This window comes from Paroedura picta, chromosome 13 (genome assembly GCF_049243985.1).
Source record: "Paroedura picta isolate Pp20150507F chromosome 13, Ppicta_v3.0, whole genome shotgun sequence".
Lineage (NCBI taxonomy): Eukaryota > Metazoa > Chordata > Lepidosauria > Squamata > Gekkonidae > Paroedura > Paroedura picta.
In genome coordinates this window covers 10,774,616-10,796,174 of record NC_135381.1, presented here as the reverse complement: position 1 = coordinate 10,796,174, position 21,559 = coordinate 10,774,616, and the positions used below count along the sequence as shown (strand labels likewise).

Below are 21,559 nucleotides of genomic sequence, written 5' to 3'. Positions count from 1 at the left end.
TCAGGCTAGGCTTGGCCATACAGGTTACGCGTAGGAATCTGATCAGGTGATTCCCCCTTCTTCTTTACAGCTACCTAGTGTACGTGACTGGCCCAGGGTTACCAGTGAACTGCGGGTGGCACCTGGGACTCTACAGGTGGTTCATGGCCTTTCCTGGTTGTTGAGAGAGAGGGAGAGGAGTGGCAGCAACCCCCATCTCTCTGGCTGCGAGCCCCAGGTTCCACCGTGTTCTCATCCCCTTTCCCCGCACAAAACTGGGATTATTCCCAGGATGCAGCACTGAAGCGAACCGAGCTGTTCCTTCGGGATTGTTGATCGATGAGCGCATCTCCGTGCCTGGCCGAGGCACAGCAGAGGGAGTCAGACTGGGGTTTTTTGGTACAGCACTAGGCCTCTAGAGGGAACTCTTAGCCTTTCTTTAGCAGACTTTAAATAGCCCCTTTGCTGTAGCTTCTTTCCGAGATGTTTTTCTTTAAAGCACGAGACTCCTCAGAACTGGCCGCGTATTGAATCCGTCCCTTTATTTAGAAGCATTGAAGGCCTGGAGGAATTTAGAAGCCGGTTATAATAGCAGCAGAGCATGGCTGCCCAAAGCGCCCCCGGCTTCCTTCCCCCTGCAATACTCAGGGCTGCTTCACGTGTTTTAGATCAGGGGTAGTCAACCTGTGGTCCTCCAGATGTTCATGGACTACAATTCTCATGAGCCCCTGCCAGCAAACGCTGGCAGGGGCTCATGGTAATTGTCGTCCGTGAACATCTGGAGGACCACAGGTTGACTACCCCTGTTATAGATGACAGAGCATGTGTGTCTGTGTGTATTTGAAGCTGCAACCTTCCCCATATGGAGCTGCTACTTGCTGTCTTGGGGAAAATAACCTGAAGCCATATCTACTTACACTTGCAGCCCCCCTGTGAAGCAAATAGCACCTCCCTCTGGCGTTTGGGGAAATGGGGGAGTCATAGAATCATAGAGTTGGAAGGGGCCATACAGTCCATCTAGTCCAACCCCCTGCTCAACGCAGGATCAGCCCTAAGCATCCTAAACTCTTGCTCCTGCCTTGCCCTTTGTCCTGATCAGAATTGGTCCTCCATGTGTCAGGGAAGCATGGAACTAGCAGAACGCGTGTGCGACCAGGGATGTACTTAGGAAAACCAGATTCTCTGAATGTTATTCAAGGTAAAAGCCCAGCAATGAGATCATCTGCTCCAACTCATGGACTTTAAGGCTGAAGCCTCTTTTTGCCTCTGACCTAACTCAACTGCTCTAAATCTGGGGAGGCCAAACAGCGGCTCTCCAGATGACCATGGACTACAATTCCCATGAGCCCAGTGTTGCTGGCAGGGGCTCGTGGGAATTGTAGTCCATGGACATCTGGAGAGCCACAGTTTGGCCATCCCTGGCATAGACCATAGCAGCCATGCCGTCTTTCCCCATCGAGCTTGTGTTCTGCATAATGGATGATGCCGTTTAATTTTTAAAAAGCATTGTGTAAATGTGCGGGCTCAAAGCCCTTTGCATGGGTTATGTCAGTAATACTTACTTCCAACCTGAAAGAGAAGACGGGTGTTGTCCGTTTATTACTGGATCAGCACAGCTGGGCATCTACGGAGGCCCCTTGCCGAGTAGGGGGTTTACTAGCAGCTCCAGGACTGGAAGACCACCCTTACAACCACGTCATGGGGGGAACTTGGAAGTTGCTGCTAGGACCCCAAGGAAGGAGATTGAGCATGAGTCTTTCATGTTCCTTTAAGTACTGCAAGCTTCAGAAGGAGGGGCTTAAAAATGTGCCAGGGCATATCTGCACTCTTCTCCCAAATGATTGGGGAGGGGGACACATGTGCACAAGGAAGCAACCTGTTTAGAGGGGGAAAGGTAGTGACAGATATCTGGGTGACCTTGGCTTGAGAGAGTCTTGTCAGGGCTCTCTCAGCCTCACCTCCCTCACAAGGTGTCTGTTGTGGAGAGAAGAAGAGAAGGCAATTGTAAGCCGCTTTGAGACTCCTTCAGGTAGTGAAAAGCGGGATATAAAAACTAACTCCTTCCTGGTGTAGTGGTAAGGAGCGCCCACTTCTAATCTGGCAAGCTGTGCTTGATTCCCCGCTCTTCCTCCATATGCACCCAGCTGGGTGATCTTGGCTTAGTCAGAGTCCTGTTAGAGCTGTTCTCACAGAGCAGCCCTGTCAGGGCTCTCTCAGCCCCACCTCCCTCACAGGGTGTCTGTTGTGGAGAGAGGAAGAGAAAGCGACCATCAGCCGCTTTGAGACTCCTCTGGGAGTCTGTTCTTCTTCAAGTCTTCTTCTTTCTTATCCCCTCCCCAGACTTGGAACTGGCCCTGTACAGAGAGGTGGGCACATTGAGGGTGTATGTGGGGGTGGGGGAGAGAAAGGAATAGCTTTGCCAAGACCAACCAGTGTGGTATGATGATGGGAAGTGAGATTTGAACTTCAGATCCTTACACACACTGGTGTATCAGCTCTGGGGAAGCACAGAGCTCGGCTTCCGTGCTCGGCTTCACACAGAAAGGCACAACCTAAATGGAGCTTGGTGGCTAGAGGAGTGTACCGAATCTGGGTGGAGTTCCATCTCTGCCGCGGCTGTCGGCAACTTGCTTTTTCCACTTCCGTTCATTTCCTCAGCGGCCGAGAAAAAAATGGTCCTGTGAATTCTGTGATTCTGCAGAAACACACCTGATTTCATGCTGGCAGCCGAATCCAGCTTACGGGGATCCTGACATCTCACGTTCGGGGGTCTGCTTCTGTTTCGTGTTGTTTTAGCAATCGGAACAGAGCCCGCGATACGAAATTAACATTGAGGGTGGGGAAAAACGCCGCCCTTCCCCGTGAAATCGAAGCTATGCAAAACCGTAACGTTTGCAAAAATGAATGCGATCAAAGAAGAGCAATTCCGGGCAGGTGTTCCATTTGCCCGGTTTCTGCAAGCTGAAAAATTCAGCAACAGCCTTTTATTTTTTAAAAAATTAAATTATTTATTTTACCGCAAGATTTGCATTGCCCACAAGCAACATTTAAGATTATAGAGTAGATGGATCTCTGACAGCAGCGGCTTACTTCAGAAGACAAGGATAAGGACTGCAGAGCTCTTGGAAATGGAAAAACTGCATCCAGTCATCACATGCAGCCTAACGATGCGCCATCAACATTGTAAATGCAGCTCCCTTGTCCACTCTTGGTATTTCCATCGGTACACCCCTTAACTCTGGCACACAGCCTCTTGGGAGGCAGGAAAGCGAGCTCCTCCTTTTATATTTCTGCTCTGCACCCCTTGCTGCAGAAGCCCTCCTCTTCCATCCAGCAGGCCGTAGATCTGAAAACTGAAGGGCCTCCTTCACGCCTCTAACACAGGCTTTTTCAACCAGGGTTTCGTGAAACCCTAGGCATTTCTGAAGGCCCTGGAGGAGTTTCCCAAATGGGTAAGAGTTAACTAATTTTCTGAATGTTTTTGAAATTTGTTAAACATTTATCAGGTGATGGTCATGTCGACCCACCACCTGCCCCCAAAACAGCCAATGATGGGCCTGCAGGGGGTGGGAAGGGCAGGGGCTCCGGGTGGGTGTGGACAAAGCTCTGCTTCCCAACCATATTGTGCACGATGGCGCCACTTCTGGGGTTTCTCGAAGCCTGAAGAACGTTTCAGGGGTTCCTCAATGGTAAAAAAGTTGAGAAAGGCTGGTCCATACAAAACTGGAAGGGAACGATTGGCTCACGGCCCCGTTCCACAATGCGGACGAATGGCCTAACGTGGTTGCAAAGTCTTTGGTGCGCTTTGGCAGATGGTCTCGAGCCGCACATCAGTGTGTATTCTAATCAGGAAGACGGGGCCGAAGGAGTCCAGACGGCTGGGATGTGTTTGACGAGGACGAGGGATTGCTTGGCATCGCCGGACTGGCTGACATCACGCCGGAAACTAATTACTAATGTGTATTACGATAATTATTCCCCAGACGTGAAGGGACTTGGTATTGGCTGATTACTCTGGTCATTTGGTAGATGAGCCTTTTGATATCGGGGACGTATCAGCGCGTTGGCTGTGTTTGGGGAGGGGCGGAAACTTCCGCTCACTCATCGAGTCATGTTCCATTTTGGGTTTTCTGGAGCCAAGAGTTTACAAGCCGTTGGCCAAAAGGGCATATAAGCTGGAGCACATTTAGACCGGCTCCATGCTTTGCTTCTTCAGCCTGATACAATCAGAGCCATCTTACACAAAAAGCTGTTTACCAGAGGATGTTTAGTTGCCTAATCCACCTTTTAACCTATTAGTGAGTTAATTAAATGTGTTAGCATAATACCAGATTCACTGTAAGACGTCCTTGGGAGGCTTAACACTTAAGTAAAGGTGAACATGTGTTGTCAAAAGGAGCATTCTGGTATTCTCTTTATGATGCCTTATGACAGCGATATTTCTGTAATGGAACTTGCTCGGCGTGTGCACCAAATGCTTAGCCCTATACTGTGGCAGAATGCATCTGGCTCAGTCAGGGCCAGCAGCATGCAGATCTGACATCATCATTAAGCGCCTCCATACCACTAGTTGACCTGAAAATGAAAGAAGAGGTCATGCAGCGAAAGCCTGGGGATGGAAGGCTTGCAGACAGATCAGGCCTGCTCAGGTCCTGAGGAGGAGGAGGAGGACTCAAGCCAGGAGATGGTGAAGGAGCTGAGCTACCAGGAGTGGTGATGTGTCCCTAGCCTGGCAGACACTCAACAGAACCAAGAACAGCCTGGAGGAACTTTAACCCTGGCCCTCTCCTTGACTGTCAGAGTACACAAGCAGAGGTTGCCTCACCCAACTTCCTAAAAGTCTTGAGTCTTCCCCACTGGTGCTTTTAAAAGCAGGGGGAAACAGGCTAGAGTAGGGGGGTCAGATGATCAAGGCATAGGGCTCAGGTAGACACCGTGAAAGATGTTTAATCTTCTGTTAAAACTACGGTTGTTATTGTTAGGTGCGAAGTTGTGTCCGACCCCTCGTGACCCCATGGACAATGATCCTCCAGGCCTTCCTGTCCTCTACCATTCCCCGGAGTCCATTTAAGCTCTCAATGACTGCTTCAGTGACTCCATCCAGCCACCTCATTCTCTGTCGTCCCCTTCTTCTTTTGCCCTTGATCGCTCCCAGCATTAGGCTCTTCTCCAGGGAGTCCTTCCTTCCCATGAGGTGGCTAAAGCATTTTAATTTCATCTTCAGGTAGGGTCCTTTAAACACTGACTTGATCCACTCACCTTTTTCTCTTTGTAAATCCTTTTTGCCTCATGGAATGAATTGGCGTAATATTCTCCTTCTGCAGTCCACAGATGTATAACCAGAAATGTGGACCTTCTGGCTCTTGGCCTGCAGTCTGGGGCCTTTTGGCCAGTGGATTCATAACTCGATCCGGATGCGGTTTAGTTTACTCTTTGTTTAAACTTTATTTTGGCCTCTTTGGTCCTCCTAGGGGAGGAAAGCAAGATTCAGTGATGTAAATAAATAAATACAATAGTTAATCAACTAAAACTTCACTTGCTCGGTCTACTGAACCAAAGTGACACAAAAGGAAATCACACGGGATAATGCAATAACCAAAGACGAAAACCGTCTGGCTCCACAATCACAATATTCCAATAAAGTTGACGTCAACCACACTAAATGTATTTGAGTCTTTCATTTAATCTAGAAGCGATGGTACATCTTCACGCCATAAAGCAGAGCAAGATGAAAAATATCTTCACATCATGGAAGACAGTGAGTTCGAGAGAACCGGCATCCCGGGTATGATCCAGTTTCGCAAGTCTTCCTCAGCTCATTTCGCATGTCTTCCTCATTTACTTTATTGTGGGAAGCTGCATCGTTTCTTCCAGACTGAATGAAAGGCTACAAGACATTTAGTATGGTTGAGGTCAACTTTATTGGGATATATATGATTGGTCTACTGAACCTGCAGCCCTCCTTGGTATCTTCATGGCTTACCCTTTCTCGTCGATGAAATGCCAGCACATTTTGCCCCATGAAGTAAAGAATGTTGCATTATCTTAAAAATATGCTGAAGGTTGACAGGTACACTGAGAAAGCATTGTTCGAATACAAACAGTCCAATGTAAAAAAGTGAGAAACGACCATCAGTCCTAATAGGAGTTTAGGCATTCGGGATTAAAATGATTCAAGTAATTTTTATTCGGACATAACCGTGGCTTCATATTTTGACGTAAACTCTTGTAGGGATGGCTAATGGGATATAAATGTAACAAGCAAAGAAACAAATAAATGGAACCTCCCTTTCAGAGGTAACACGCCTCCGGGTTCCTTTTTCCTTTACTAGCTACTGATTTGATTCCCTGAGTCAACATTTTTTAAACATCAAATGTCACCTGTTTGTATTTCAACCATGAAAAGCGTGCGGAGGGAATCCCAGATTCAGTGTCATTAGCAAAAGTAAATAAATTACAGATTTGCAGCTTTGTCTAATCATGCATGTTAGTCCCGCGAAAACAGTGTCCCAGAGGACTGCATTTGCTGTGTAAAATCAATATTTTAAAATGTCCCATGAGGATCCACTTGCGTCCTGCGACTCTGCATGAGTTACTGCTGAAGCTTTGCCTCCTTCCTCTACTGAACAGGGGCCTTCTGCCTTGGCGAGGTGGTTAAGAGCAGTGGCTTCTAATCTGGCAAGCCGGGTTTGATTCCCCGCTCCTCCACATGCAGCCAGCTGGGTGACCTTGGGTCAGTCACAGTCTTGATAGTGCTGTTCCCACAGAACAGTTCTCCCAGGACTCTCTCAGTCCCACCTACCTCAAAGGGTGTCCGTTGTGGGGAGGGGAAGGCAATTGGAAGCTGCTCTGAGACTCTTTAGGGTAGTGACAAGCAGGGTATTAAAACCAACTCTTAGTTGTCATCATCTTCTCGTAATTGGATTGGGAGCAGAGAGATGGCAAACCCAACCTGTTGGGTCTCTGTTCTATTTTAGTGGAAAGCTCAGGGACTCATGCAAGGAGGCCCATGAGTGCAGACTCTTCATAAGACTTAGTAAAACTTTTTTTGGGGGTGCAAGAATTAATTGTGGTCAAGACTCTCTGCTGTCAGAAACGGTTATCCAGATATGACACCTCCCTTTTATCGCTTATGAAATAAAATCATGCACAGACAATGCCATCCATTTGCATCCATGTGAGCACCTGTTCAGCATACTGTTGCACATCCAGTCCGCTGCTGTTGACTTCTTCACATCACTTAGTTTGTCCCAGTGGCTTTGTGTTTGGCTTGTGCCCCTCTGGATTGGAACAGAACTCATTTCTTACCTCAACCCCTTTTCTGCTGCGCCAGCCTAGTTGGAACATCCCCTTGACAGATGGCGTTAGGCCCGTTCAGTCTCATGAATCATGATGAGGGGGATGTGGAGTTTTTTTTTTTGTCAAGCTTCTCGACATCTAACATTTTCACCTCATCCTGGATGTTGAGGGGCATTCTAGGACCTCCAGCCTCGAATTAACTGGCCAAAGCCTAAAATGCAGGGGTAGTCAAACTGCGGCCCTCCAGATGTCCATGGACTACAATTCCCAGAAGCCCCTGCTAAAATGGATATACTTACTCTGGCTTTAATCCTAATCCACTCCTGTGTAGAGACCCCTATATGTACCTGGTGCTTTCAAGACAGATCCCCAAAATAACAACAACAACAATAAATCAAGCCCCTGCGTATATTGTCACATACGACTTACAGCCTTGGATTTCTGTGTCACATCAAAATTATACGTATGCATCGCATTTATGCATGGTTATTATTGTAGCTGATGTTTTTCAAGGCCTTAATTGGAGATCAGCATCTCAGACCGGTAACTTGAGTCCCTTGCACGTGGCATGAATGCGCAAGAGCAGAATTCTTTGCTCGTCCCGTGCCCTCCCACCTTTCACTACTCTGTCCTGGTGAAAGGCAGCCGCCATGTTTAATAGACGGGCAAAGACTCCTTTCCCCGTTTGTCTTTGTCCGCAGGTTAAACGAGTCCGGTGACCTCCTTTCTGCCTCCAGCAGACATCTGCCCACATCCCAACCTTGTCGGGTTTGGCATTTCTCCTAGATTGGCAGCCTGCTCTCAGGAAAGGTCCGGGGCGGAAACAGCAGGGGTTGCAGGTGCTTTGGCAGAACTTGCTGCCGCGGCCCGGGCACTGTCTCCCCGCATGATGCCTGGCTTGACTCAGAGATGACAGCTTTCGGCAGGTTGCTCTGACGCTCTTCAAACAAAAAAATAAACCGAAAGGAGACAAATCTTTTGTTTTTTTAAAGAACCTCCCCAGTAATTTGTACGACAAAGTTAGGGACTTGGAAAAAGGATTCTTCTTCGGTGGTCGCGAAGCTAGAAACATGTCGCTTCTGCTGTTTCCCCCCAGCCAGCATCTTTGAGCACTGCACAGGTATGCTCAGCACCTGAGAGAGGTCTTGTTTGTATGGATGTGTGTGTATGCGTGCACGCGCGCGCACTGGCGCCAATGGAAAGTAACCTCTGGGATGCTATGAAAGTCGATTTTCTGCATGATCCTAGATGAGGTAGCATTCCCCACGCTGCATGCTGGCTTCTCTCTGGCAGCAGGCTGCAAGATTCTCAGTCTGGCTGGCGGGCTGTCAAGAAATTACATCATATTGGAGTAAACTGCTTTTAAATCAAACATCCATTATTCATGCATATTAACCGCTCCACATTTGCCCCCTCCCCCTTTTTTTATTCCACACCTCCCTCCCTTTGGCTCTTCTGTGTAGATTTACTCTTTTCTCAGCCCCCCCCCCCGCACTTCCAAACCTCCCCCTATAGATGTTCCAAATCTTAGCTCATCTGTAAATCTATTATCGAATGCATCCACTTGTCTCTCTCTCTCTCTCTCTCTCTCTCTCTGTTGGTGTTCATATGCTGACTATGCATTCGACCCAAGCCAGGAGTCCCAAGATCAGGGGTAGTCAAACTGCGGCCCTCCAGATGTCCATGGACTACAATTCCCAGGAGCCCCTGCCAACGAATGCTGGCAGGGGGCTCCTGGGAATTGTAGTCCGTGGACATCTGGAGGGCCGCAGTTTGACTACCCCTGCCCAAGATGATGCCTGTGCTGAGCATCAGCTCTTCAATAACCACACTAAGCCATTGTCTTCAGTCACCATCACAAAACTCCGAACTTTGCCACTGTGAACATCGAGAGGTGGCCCTTTCCAACCCAACTGTGGGCCATTTCAGTTTACGTGTTTAAAATAATACAAGGGTGCACTCCAACTGAGACAAAGCCTACCATTCGGCAGCCCAATCTGTTCCAGGGGCACAGTAGGGTGCCCATCAGCACATTCCGCCCCCTGCTTCCCACCCTCCCAGAAGGCAACAGGTCACCCTTGAACCTCTAAGTTTGCGGTGCTACCGGTGGGGAGAAGGAAATCGGCAATGCTTTGGTCAGGATTGGGTTTCACAAGAGAAGCATGCAGGAGACTCCTGCCGCTGCATGGCCCACTGACCCGCCGTCGGGTGGGAGATAGCGTACAACCCCTGTCCTAGACCTCTTTGCCTGACTGCTGCTCTGCTTCCGGGTTTGGAGTCCAAAAGTCCTGGTCCTACTTACAGGTCAAGAAGCACCTCAAGGATACTAACCTACTTTTGAGAGTGGTGTAGTAGTTAAGAGTGGAGAACCCACCACCTCCCGAGGAAGCCTGTCAACATTTTTCTCATCTTGGGAAGCACTTGCATTTGGGTCCCGGACCCCGACAAGGTTTCCAAGCGGCCTTCTTAGCAACCAGACGTAGCTACAGAAGGGTGCTGGAAGGTCGGCAGATTCCAACACGTTAGCAAGATTGCCACCGCCCACCCCACCTGCCCAAAATTAGACCCTTCTGCCCGTTCTTTCATGGGGGCTCCCGCCACGCACCCGTCCATCTGTCGAAGGCCACCGGCCACCGGTTGCCCGACTCGTGCCACAAAGAGGTGGAATCAGGCTAATGGGTTGCCTGAACAAAAGGGAGAGCGGGCCCATGAATAATTGAGCGGTCTCTTCTGTAGCAACCAGCGAAAATGAAGTCCCATTTGCTCAGCCTTATTAAAAGAGCGAACGAGGGGGTGAGGCGGTAAAGGTCGTTAAGGGACTTGTAACGTGGAAAAGAATCGCCCGCGAAATGGATCCTGCTTTCTCCTCTCCCCCTCCCCTACCCCTCCCTAGTCTCCAAGGTCTTTAACTAAACGTCACGGGCGAAGGCCGTCTTAAGGCATTTCGGGCTTGTTGAATTATTCAGCGCTCGGGGAGCTCTCCGGCCCAGCAACGCACAATTCCTGAACGTTGAAAAGTGTAAATAGGGAAAGCTTGCCTTTGTTTGGCGGGCGCGACTGACAGCAGCCATCGCCTGCGGAGCCTGTAGTCCTGGAGCCGGAGTTTGCACAGCCGGTCGCCATGGCTGCCATCTTTGCATGTCAGAGCAACGTTTGGTGGCTCGCTGGGAGAGCAGCAGCTAGCCCAGCCTTTCTCGACTTTTTGGCCATTGAGGAACCCCTGAAATATTCTTTCTGCTTCCAGAAACCCCCAGAAGTGCTGCAATCGTGCAGAATACGGTTGGGAAGCAGAGCTGTGGACACGCCCACCACGTGCCCCTCCCCTTTCCATCCCCATCAGGACCATTATTGGCCAGAGGGAGGTCAACTTGACCAACATGACCAACCATGGGCCTCTTGGACTGTTCACTGTTACCGGGGTAGTCAACCTGGGGTCCTCCAGATGTCCATGGACTACAACTGCCATGAATTGCTGGCAGGGGCTCATGGGAATTGTAGTCCATGGACATCTGGAGGACCACAGGTTGACTACCCCTGCACTGTTAGACTGTTGTTCTCTGTTTATTGTCGTTATTACTGTTATTACCTTTCATTGATTTTAAGCAGTCATTTTAATGTATTGTTCTGTTACGTTCTTTGTGAACCACCCTGGGCCTTAGGGGAGGGCGGTACATAAATGTAATTGGTTGGTTGGTTGGTAGGCAGGCAGACAGACCAGACATATAATCCAATAAATGTTTAACAAAGGAAGATAGATAGATAGACAGACAGACAGACAGATCTCTATCTCTAGATATAGATATAGATATAAATTAATGAACTCCCAACCATTCAGGAAACCCTTCCAAGGCCATCAAGAAACACCAGGGTTTTACTGCGAGTGCTCTCCTCTTCTGCCAACAGGAACTGATCCCTGCCCTCCTCTGAATGACAACTTTTCCAGTACCTAAATAGAGCCATCCTGTCCCCTCTCAGCTTCCTCTTCTCCTGGCTGAACATTTCCACGTCCCTCCGCCTTTCCTCATAGGGCTTGGTCCCCAGGCCCCGGATCATCCTCACCGCTCTCCTCGGCCACCCTGTCAAGTAACCTTGTGGCGCCTCTTCTGCTTTCCAGATCCTTCTCTACAGCCTGGAAACGGGAGGTTGCGTGGCGCAGCTGGGCAGCTCCCTGGGCGACTTCTCCTGCGTCAACCTCCGGGACAGTCCTCCTTGGATGGTGGTGGCTGGGAATAAGGACAGAAGGTAGGTCTGTGTGGGAGAAGGGTAATGGGTCTATTTAGTCTGCCATCCCAGTGTGGCCAACCGGATGCCTCTAGGAAGCCCCCTCCCATCAGGGGCAAAAAGGCAACAGCACACACACCCCCTCCAGTGCTGAGGAACTGGCATTCAGGGAGACTGGCCACACGCAGGAGCAGTGTAACAAGCGGCTTCTCCATCTTTGGAGATTTTTAAACAGAGGCTGCATAGCCATCTGACGGAGAGGCTGATTCTGTGAAGGTTCAAGGAGGAGGCAGGTGACAGTGGATGAGCAATAGGGTTGGGAGTGTCCTACATAGTGCAGGGGGTTGGACTAGATCAGCTGTCCCCAACCCCGGGATCAGTCGGTACTGAGCCGTAGTTCCTCCTCGTCTTCCTCCCCGGCTGCTGCCTCGAGGGCTGCCCTGCCACTCTGCCATGGCTCACCTTTGGTGCTCTCCGGCGGCCACCATGGCTGGGGTTCACCTCGGCGTGGCACTGCGCAGCTGCTGCTGGCAGCGCCCCCCAGTGGGCGGCGGGAAGTCAGGGGCGCCGGCGGGAAATCAAGTGGAGCAGGGGCTCAAGCAGCAGCAGTGACATCCCTCGGCAAAAGACTACCCCGCCCCACCAGCCTCAGTAAAATTGTCAAGCGTTGACCGGTCCCCAGTGATAAAAAGGTTGGGGACCTTTGCAAACTTTGAGAAGCAGAGTATTAGGTAATGGTTGGACAGCGTGGCCCGCTTTGTTTTCTTTTTAAAAGCTCAATGGGAAGAATCCCATTCCTAGTTTTTTGTTTTGTGTTTTTTAAGCCATTTGGTGGACACAGTTGGTGTACGGCCCAGCGAGGGCTCTTGGAATATCTTTCTCTTTCCCGCTGCCACTCACAAAATGAGCTTGGCATGGAAAACCTCACTTCCCGGCACCAAAGAAGAAAAATAACCTAAAGGGGGATGCGTGCGGAGGGAATCTCGCAGGCCAAAATAGTTCCACTCGCCAACGAGTGACAAGGCTGCATGCGCGACCGTGTCCCTCAGGTGACCAAAAAAAAAAAAAAAAAGGGAATTTTTCATGTGAACAGATTCCAGATTCTGTTTAGCTGATTAGCAAGCCTTCTCTTTATCTATTCCACTTGGCCAGTCATAGTTCTGCCTCCCCCCCCCCCCTTCTGCTCCGTGTCTGCTGGCAAATGCGAACGCACAGGGAGTCATCAGCACAAAAGGATTAAAGTGCTTAAAAATACCCCTTTGAGTCCAATTTTTTAGATGGGGGGGGAGCTCTTTATTGCAATGATCGGATGTCTTGCCCCAGAGAGGGGGTGGTGGCCGAAGACCAAGACCCAATCGTTCCATTCCCCCCTCCCACCCTCCCGGAAAAAAAATACGGGTGCATCAGACTGCAGGTGGCAGCAGGGCTGGTGTCGCGGGCTTCCGACAGCAAGGCGTTTAGCTGCCAAATGTCACGCCTCAAGTTTGCCAGGGCACCAGCTTGCGGAAAAACTTTTCTTCCTTCCCTTTTTCTGCCAATCTCTTCTTTGTCAACCGACACGCAGTCAGAGGGAGACGCGAGAACGGGTGAATTTCTGTCCCTGCAATTCCACCCAGAGACTCTGAGTCCAAGGCATGGTTGAGGCATGCAGGTGAACGGAGCAGCTCTGCCAAGGCAGAGGTCACAGGTGAGATCACACTGTAGTCTCCCTGCAGTGTAGGACGTTGCAAGGAGAAAGCCGGCAGGAAGCCTAAAGTCGGTCCCCCTTTTGGGCTACTTTTCTGTTTGTACAGGCTTGTGTATTTTTAAAAGTAGTAAGTCTGTTCTCCTGGCTCTTTCCCACCTCCATGGCCGTTATCTGTGAGCCAGACCATTTCCCCCACCCCCAGCAGTGGACCCTGCCCATCTTCACCTGCCACCCCCTTGAATCTTGATGGAGAGGCTGATTCTGTGAAGATTCAAGCGGGTGGCAGGTTACGGTGGGTAAGCAAAAGGGTTGTGAGTGTCCTGCATTGTGCGGGGGGGGGGGGGGGTTGGACTAGATGACCCAGGGGTCCCTTCCAACTCTGCTGTTCTATGATTCTGTGATTCACAACTTCCTCCCGGGCCAGATTGTCCCTTCCATTTCCAGGGGAGCAGCCGTAAGCAGTTCTGCTTGGAAGGCAGTCTCCCCTTCCCCACCCCCCCTTCTTCTCAAAGCCAATTCTTGGATACAAGAAGCTGCCGTATACCAAATCAAGATCAGTCTTGTCCATGCAGACTGGCAGCTAGCTCTCCAAGGTGTCAGGCGGAGGTCTTTCCCGTCACCTTACTGCCTGACGCTTTTAAATGGGAGATGACACAGATCAATGCCAAGCCACGGCCCGTCCTGTAAATTATGGCGGAAAACTTGTTCTTTCCTACTTCTTGAAGAGAGGGCCAGCCAGGGTGGCTTTCTAGTGATCTTTCCCTGAAGTCAGAAAGCAATCCAGTGCGGCAAGGAGCTTGCTTTCAAGGGCCAACGTGGACAGGAGTTGCCATTTCATTAATGCAGCCTTTCTCAACTGTTGAGAGACCCCCCAAAACATTCTTCAGACTTCGAGAAACCCCAGAAGTGGCGCAATCGTGTCCAATATGGTTGGGAAGCAGAGATGTGGACACGCCCACCCGTGGCCCCTCCTCTTCCCACCCCCTCCAGGCCCATCATTGGCCGTTTTAAGAGGGGTCAACATGACCATGTATGGTCATTATCACTGATAAATGTTTAACACATTTTAGAAAAAATATATTAAAAAATTAACTCCCATCAATTCATGAAGCCCTGGTTGAGAAAGCCTGCATTAATGTATTCTGCAATAGCGCATGTGCAATAAGGCGTGTGTATGTGTGTATTACAAGAAAAGGGGCACATGGATGAGGAGGGGGAGCTACAGCCTCCTGTGCTGAACTTCCTGTCTTCTGTTAGTTAGAATCACATTTCTCCCATGCAAAGTCCAATACCAGAAGCAAGCCAAGGCATGGTGAAAAGTGTTTTAAGCCAGTGGTCCCCAACCTTTTTATCGCCGGGGACCACTCAGCGCCTTTTACTGAGGCCCAGTGGGGGGGGTAGTTTACTCCTCTACTCTCAACCACTGCCCTAGCGCTCTCTGATCGCTATGGTCATGTTTAAACATCCCTTCAAAATAAGATACAGACACGCCACAACAATGAAGTAAAGGGCTGGGGGGGATGAAGTAAAGGGCCGGGGGGGGGAGGTGTCCTTCGGGGCCCACCTCCAATTGATCAAAGGACCACATGTGGTCCGCAGCCCACAGGTTGGGGATCACTATTTTAAGCAATGGAGCATGGAAAGAAAGGAGAGGTGAAAATTTGGGGGGGGGGAGACATAGAGATTGTGTGTATCAAATACAATTAACATTGTGTCAATGAAGCAGAAATTCAAAGTAGCCCACCCTGGTGAGCTCCCCCCAAAACATTAGAATTGTAGAGTTGGAAGGGTCCCCCCATGATCATCTAGTCCAGGGGTAGTCAAACTGCGGCCCTCCAGATGTCCATGAACTACAATTCCCAGGAGCCCCCTGCCAGCATTTGCTGGCAGGGGGCTCCTGGGAATTGTAGTCCATGGACATCTGGAGGGCCGCAGTTTGACTACCCCTGATCTAGTCCAACCCCCTGCACAATGCAGAAACGAAAGATATTCAGCATGCTGTTCATTTGTAGACTCCAGTTGTCGAAAGAGAATCCGATAAAATATACATAGCTATTATTTATCCTAACCATCTGAATTCTTCTGGAGGCCTCCTGTTTACTAATTTACAGTTTTGCCCTTACTTGCAAGATCCCTCATTGAGTTGCTCCTGGCAACTCTTCTTGTTTCCATCTCCATACTATCGATGGACTCCCTTTTTTCATGTTGTTGTTTTTAAGGACTCTCCGCCTTACACTGCATACCTGAATCAAGCAAACCAGTGGCAGCTGCCCGAATCCGATTCCGTTTCATCCTCAGAGGTTCCTTGGTTATTGTTCACATACCACACGTTGCGCTTCATCGCCATGAGGACTAGAAACATTTAAAAAAGAAAACAACTAACAGTGCCTTTGATAGAGATGCTGAGATGAGCTCAGGATCCTGCATTTTGCCCCACGTGCAGAATTCCACCCTTACGCTCCCGGAAGCCTGGGAGGATTGACGCCACACAATCGTGTGGAGGTCCTTAGGCTCGTCAGACTTTCCACGGCAACTCTTGAGCGTCTTTGTTTTTCCCCGGGCACGGTTGCCTGGACGCCGGGTCCTCGCTAATGAAACCACAAAGCCGCCGCCAGGGCTTGCGGAATCGAAGGCAGCCTGATTACCATGCGTGGCGCCGGCGGGCAGAGCGCCAGGTGGCGTGGTGTCAGGGACCGGGCTTGGAGGTGTTTTGCGCTGTTTGCCGAGCCCAAGGTTCTGCCGAGCCCCCCCCCCCCACTTTGTCGGAGGAAGAGGGGAGCCGGGCTTTTGTTTACTCCATCTGTGGACCGTTCTGACAATCCACGCGGAGGTGTTGGGAGCGCCCCAGCCCGAGCGTGCCCCCTTCCCCGTTCCAGCCTGTCAGACGGATTCCGCCCGGTTGGAGTCTTTGTCGTCTTTTTGTTTTAATTGTCAGGATAGAGCTGTCTGCAGGCTCCTATGGAGCGGTTTCATTAGAGAAGGGGAGAAAGGGGAGGTGTGTGTGTGGGGAGGGAGGGGGAGATTCTTTTTTTCCCTTTTCTTTTTTTTATTTTGGAACAACCTCCGGATCAGAGCAGGAATCCTAAACAATGAAAGTTCTGGCACAGCGAACTTCCTCCTCGGCAGGCCGCTATCCACTTGGGTATTGGGCTTCTGCCGTCGGTCTTTTCCCAAGGATTAGCCGGCGGGAGTTTTGATTTTTTTCCAGCGACCTCTGTGGCGGTTCCCATTCGTCTCTCCGGGTTGTTTTTTTTTTTTTTTGCTTTTGTGTTTTGCTGTTTTAATCTCCTCCATTTTGGATTATGAAACTTTTCAGCCGTTCCTTCTGTGCCTGTGAGCTTGGGCTCTCTTTCTCTCCCCCTCCCTCCCTCCCTGTCTCTCATACCCAGGCCCTCTGTAGACAGGGGCATTCAAAGATATATGTATTTCTTTTCAAAACAAAGAGAGATCAGCAGCCGGATCATTAGCTGGTCATTGTTCTCAGACACAGAAAGCTCTTCCCAACATCTGCACACGAGGCCTTTCCACTGGAATTGAACCAGCCCCTTCCTGCCGGCAAGGCCTGTGATCTCTTACAAAGCCACAGGCCGGGGATGTGTTGGTGCTCAGTCGAGCAGCAACGATCAAATGCGGGAGGGGTGGGTGGGCTGCACCATGTTCTGATGCCGTGATGTTACTTCTGGTATGATCCCGGAAGTGAGGTCATTGCACCAGTGCAACACTCTTTAAGATTCTCCCCTGTTTCTCTTGTCACTCCGGAAGTGATGCCGCAGCTTCAGAATACAGCAAATCTACATGTTCCCCTGGCAACCCTGACCACAGGTTCTCCAATATGAAGTCAGAGGACTGGACTCTCTCACCTTAGTAAAATCTCGTCTGACCGGTCATGGCTTTCCAAGGTCTCGTCTAGAGAAAGGTCTTCCCCGAGATCTGTTACCTGAGATCCTTGAACTGGAGATGCCTAGGAATGAACTGTGGTCCTTCTGGAGGCACTGCATATATCCTGCCCCTGGAACAGGCGCCCTTTGCCCATGAGGGGCTCTTACAAGGACGGTACATTCCACTACTGGCTCCTGCAGAAATCTCCTTTCGTAGTCGACCTGGCCTTGCCAGATTTATTCTGAAGGCTTGTTACAGTTCATGAGCTGCTTTACAAGTGTGATGGATGATATTGGTGAATGTTCTGGTTTTTATTGACCAAGGAGTTGGGCTTGCCCACATCTGCATGGGTGGAGATGTTTGTGAACTGATAGTCCATGCATGTCCAATGCTGTCCAAAGCCAGTTTGGTGTAGGGATTAAGAGCGGTGGCTTCTAATCTGGCGAGCCGGGTTTGATTCTCCACTTTTCCTCCACATGCCGCCAACTGGGTGACCTTGGGCCAGTCACAGTCTTGATAGCGCTGTTTCCACAGAGCAGTTCTCCCACAGCTCTCTCTCAGTCCCACCTCCCTCACAGGTTGTCTGTTGTGCGGAGAGGAAGGAAAGGTGATTGTCAGCTGCTTTGAGACTCCTTCAGGTAGAGAAAAGCAGGGTACAAACATACCCTCCTCTTCTAAAAGGGCTTCTTTGCATCATGCCAATAAACGGGCAACCTGAAGTACCCGCGACCCCAGTTGCAAGGCAGTATGATCCTATTATGCATAATATATTCTGTATTCTGCATAATTTATTCTGCTAGCAGTCCCCTTTTTCCTGCCCGCTGGGAACGCTTCTCAGCCACCTCTCTGGCTTCTGAGATTTTTGCCAGCTCGCATATGGGGCAGGGAAGTTCAGTTGTAATTCAACATACAGTCTTGTTCCTATTGTTACAAATACAGAGTTGCCACTTGTGCAGAGTGAAACACTGCGGAATCGGCATGCAGAGGCCGCATCCTGTACTCCAGCATCCTCGGAGACTTCTTGCCCTGCTGAGCGTGATTTACAAATGCGCTCGTGATTAATCCTCGGGGGGCACTCTGCCTTCGAAAGGGCCCCTTGCATGAAATCATGTATCGATTTCCCCATTTCGACAAAGCCAACCCATCCATCCAGGTAGAAGCAGTGATTGGCTTTTCACAACGCAGACGGCTACGTAGCCAAGCCCGGGAGGTCAACGGCTTATGAGTCAGACCCCCGAAAGAAGGAGGTTAGTCTGTGAGAGAGTTTAATGATCAGGGATCGGGGCTTTAACTCATCAGTTTATGGGATTCGCTGCCCTCAAGATGCGAGGGCCGATCACCGACTTAGATAGCTTTGAAAGAGGATTAGGTAAATTTATGCAGGGGCAGACGAGTTGGCCAGCAGCTGCAAGCCACAAAGTCTCCATAGAAACTGTATGTTCCGTAGCATCACCCACCTGAACGGAAGATGCTGGAACACGGGGCACACAAGAAGAACAAAGGGTTTCTCACATTTATGCCCTGCTTGTAGAGATCCAGGAAGCATTTGGCTTGCGAAAGAGGTAGAAGAAGAAGAGTTGGTTTTTAATATGCCACTTTTCCCTCCCAGAAGAAGTCTCAAAGAGGCTTCTTTTTCCTCTCCCCACAACAGATACCCTGTGAGGGAGGTGAGTCTAAGAGCACTCTGGCAGGACTTGTTGTAGTAGTTAGGAGCTTGGTGTGGTGGTTAGGAGTGGCACCTTGTAATCTGGCAACCCAGATTTGATTCCCCGCTCCTCCACATGCAGCCAGCGGGGTGACCTTGGGCTTGCCACAGCACTGATAAAGCTGTTCTGACCAAGTAGTGATATCAGGGCTCTCTCCACCTCACCCACCCCACAGGGTGTCTGTTGTGGGGAGAGGAAAGGGAAGGCGACTGGAAGCCACTTTGAAACTCCCTCAGGTAGAGAAAGGCGGCATCTAAGAACCAACTCTTCTTCTATGAGAATAGCTCTAACAGGACTGATGGACCTCTGGTCACCCAGCTGGCTGCCGGTAGAGGAGCGGGGAATCAAACCCGGCTCGCCTGATTAGAAGCCGCCACTCTTGATCATTACACCACACCGGTTCTCGTAAAGGTAGAGGGGAAGCTGGACTAGATGGCTGTTGGATCTCATCCATCAGGACCGTCTGGTGGGAATACCAGGGTAAGGAGGACACACATTTCCAGTCACCAGTGTTGGAATAAGTCCTTGTACTTTATTACAAATGCTGGCAGGGGCTCATGGGAATTGTAGTTCTTGAACATCTGAAGGACCATAGGTTGACTACCTCTGGTATAGAGAAAAAACAAAAGGAATCAGGAATGAATGAATGAATGAATGAATGAATGAATGAATGAATGAATGAATGGGGTACAACTTATGGACCTTCTGCACTCCAAGGAAAACCAGCTTAAGACGCGGAAGAAAAAAACTATTGCAAGGAATTAATTTGATTAAACGGCTTGCTCAGAATATGTCAAATGAAATATATTGCAATTTAAAATGGGCCAAACAAAGAGCATTTGAGGGTGCCAACAAACTGGGTAAGCATTTGGCTTGGAAACTTAAGATGACCCAAGCAATACAAATCAGTCGTTAAAATCAAAAACCCCCTGCCCCGACCTGTGAGCGTTGATGTTCTTCTGTTCTCATTTTAGGGTGAGGGTGTACGACCTCCGCAGAAACAACCCCGTCTGCTCACTCTATGGCCACCAGCTGGGCATCTCTGCCATACAGATGGATGACTGGAAGGTCGTCAGCGGAGGAGAAGACGGCCTCGTCTGCGTTTGGGACCAGCGGATGGGCACCAAACTCTGGGAAATGCATGCCAGGTGAGGAGGACTGCCGTTCCAGTTTGCCTTTTAAGCTGGTTTGCGTAATTGTGACAGCTTGGTGTTGGAGACGGTGAATTCCATCCCACTGGCGGTCTTCAAGCAGCGACTGGACAGATACTGATCCTCGCTGCTTGAGGCTGATCCTGCATTGAGCAGGGGGCTGGACTGGATGGCCTGTCTGGCCCCTTCCAACTCTATGATTCTATAAGCAGTGGCTGGACAGATACTTATCCTGGATGCTTTGGGCTGATCCTGCGTTGAGCAGGGGGCGGGACTAGATGGCCCGTCTGGCCCCTTCCAACTCTAGGACTCTATGAGTCTATAAGCAGTGGCTGGACAGATATTTATCATGGATGCTTTACACTGATCCTGTATTGAGCAGCAGACTGGACTATATGGCTCCTTCCAATTCTATGGTGCTATGATTCTGTAAGCAGTGGCTGCTTTAGGCTGATCCTGCATTGAGCAGAGAGCTGGACTAGATGGCCTGTTTGGCCCCTTCCAACTTGGTGATTCTCTGATTCTACGCAATGGGAAAGGGCCATGGTTCAGTGCTAGAACATAACCTCTGTTGGTGTGCAGAAGATCCCTGGTTGAGTCTCTGGTTTCCCCAGCTTGGTGTTGGGATTACAGTGTCTGATGAAGGCAAGGGAAACCCAGGTCCTTAAAATCCCCACTCGGGCATGGAAACATACTGGGGTGATGGTGACGGAAAGCACCCTCAAGCACTTTCGGTGTCCCTGGAGGATTATCAAGTCCAGAGACTAACCAAGGTGGCTTCCCTCTGCCTGGCAACCCTGGGCTTCCTTGGCGGGCTCCCACCCAACAACTAACCAGGCCCAACCCTGCTTAGCTTCTGGCCTCTGACAGTATCAGGCTAGCCTGGGCCATCCAGGTCAGAGTGACTGTGGGCCATTCATTCGCTCTCAGCCTAATCAACTTCACTGGGTCTCTTTTGCAGAGAGCCAGTTTGGTGTGGTGGTTAAGAGCGGCGGCTTCCAATCTGGCGAGCCGGGTTCGATTCCCCGCTCCCCCACGTGCAGCCAGCTGGGTGACCTTGGGCCAGTCACAGCCCTGACACAGCTCTTCTGACCGAGCTGTACTGCCCTGGTGTCTGTCGTGGGGAGAGGAAGGAAAGGCCGCTTTGAGATTCCTTCGGGCGGTAAAAAGAGGGTATAAAAAGCAACTTCTTCTGAATAATTATGTAAACCTCATTGAAGCTTCCCTGGGGAGAATCTTAGAATGACACACCTTTGCGGTCAATAAGAGCAGGGGTAGTGAACCTGTGGTCCTCCAGATGTCCATGGACTACAATTCCCATGAGCCCCTGCCAGCATTTGCTGGCAGGGGCTCATGGGAATTGTAGTCCATGGACATCTGGAGGACCACAGGTTCACTACCCCTGAATTAGACGAGAGAGTGCTGAGTTAGAGGGACCCGTTGCCTGATCATATTTAAACCGCTTCCTACATTCACGTGAGAGAAGGCCAAGGGGACAGGTTTGGTTTGTGGTTACACCAGCACCTTTGCCCAGATTAGCAGGAACAATTCTGGACTATGCTGAGTCAGACGATTGGTTGCTGGCAGCTTGTGATGTGTTCGGTGGCCTCGATATATAATGTCACGCAGAAGCAGTG

General features: G+C 50.1%; 1 protein-coding gene and 1 long non-coding RNA gene across 2 annotated transcripts in view; one reads left to right on the top strand and one right to left on the bottom strand.

Annotated features, from left to right (window-relative positions):
* Nucleotides 1-21,559, top strand: part of FBXW8 (F-box and WD repeat domain containing 8) — a 70,812-nt gene that overhangs the window by 43,245 nt on the left and 6,008 nt on the right. Inside the window, exons 8-9 of the mRNA XM_077307490.1 lie at nucleotides 11,393-11,520; nucleotides 19,746-19,919. Of these exons, the coding sequence (XP_077163605.1) occupies nucleotides 11,393-11,520; nucleotides 19,746-19,919 (302 nt within the window). The remainder of the gene's footprint in view (nucleotides 1-11,392; nucleotides 11,521-19,745; nucleotides 19,920-21,559) is intronic.
* On the bottom strand, nucleotides 3,002-11,487 carry LOC143822408 (uncharacterized). Its single transcript, XR_013226145.1, has 3 exons — nucleotides 11,338-11,487; nucleotides 5,239-8,603; nucleotides 3,002-4,554 (listed from the first exon to the last, which is right to left on the bottom strand). It is a non-coding gene; the product is annotated as an uncharacterized LOC143822408 (long non-coding RNA).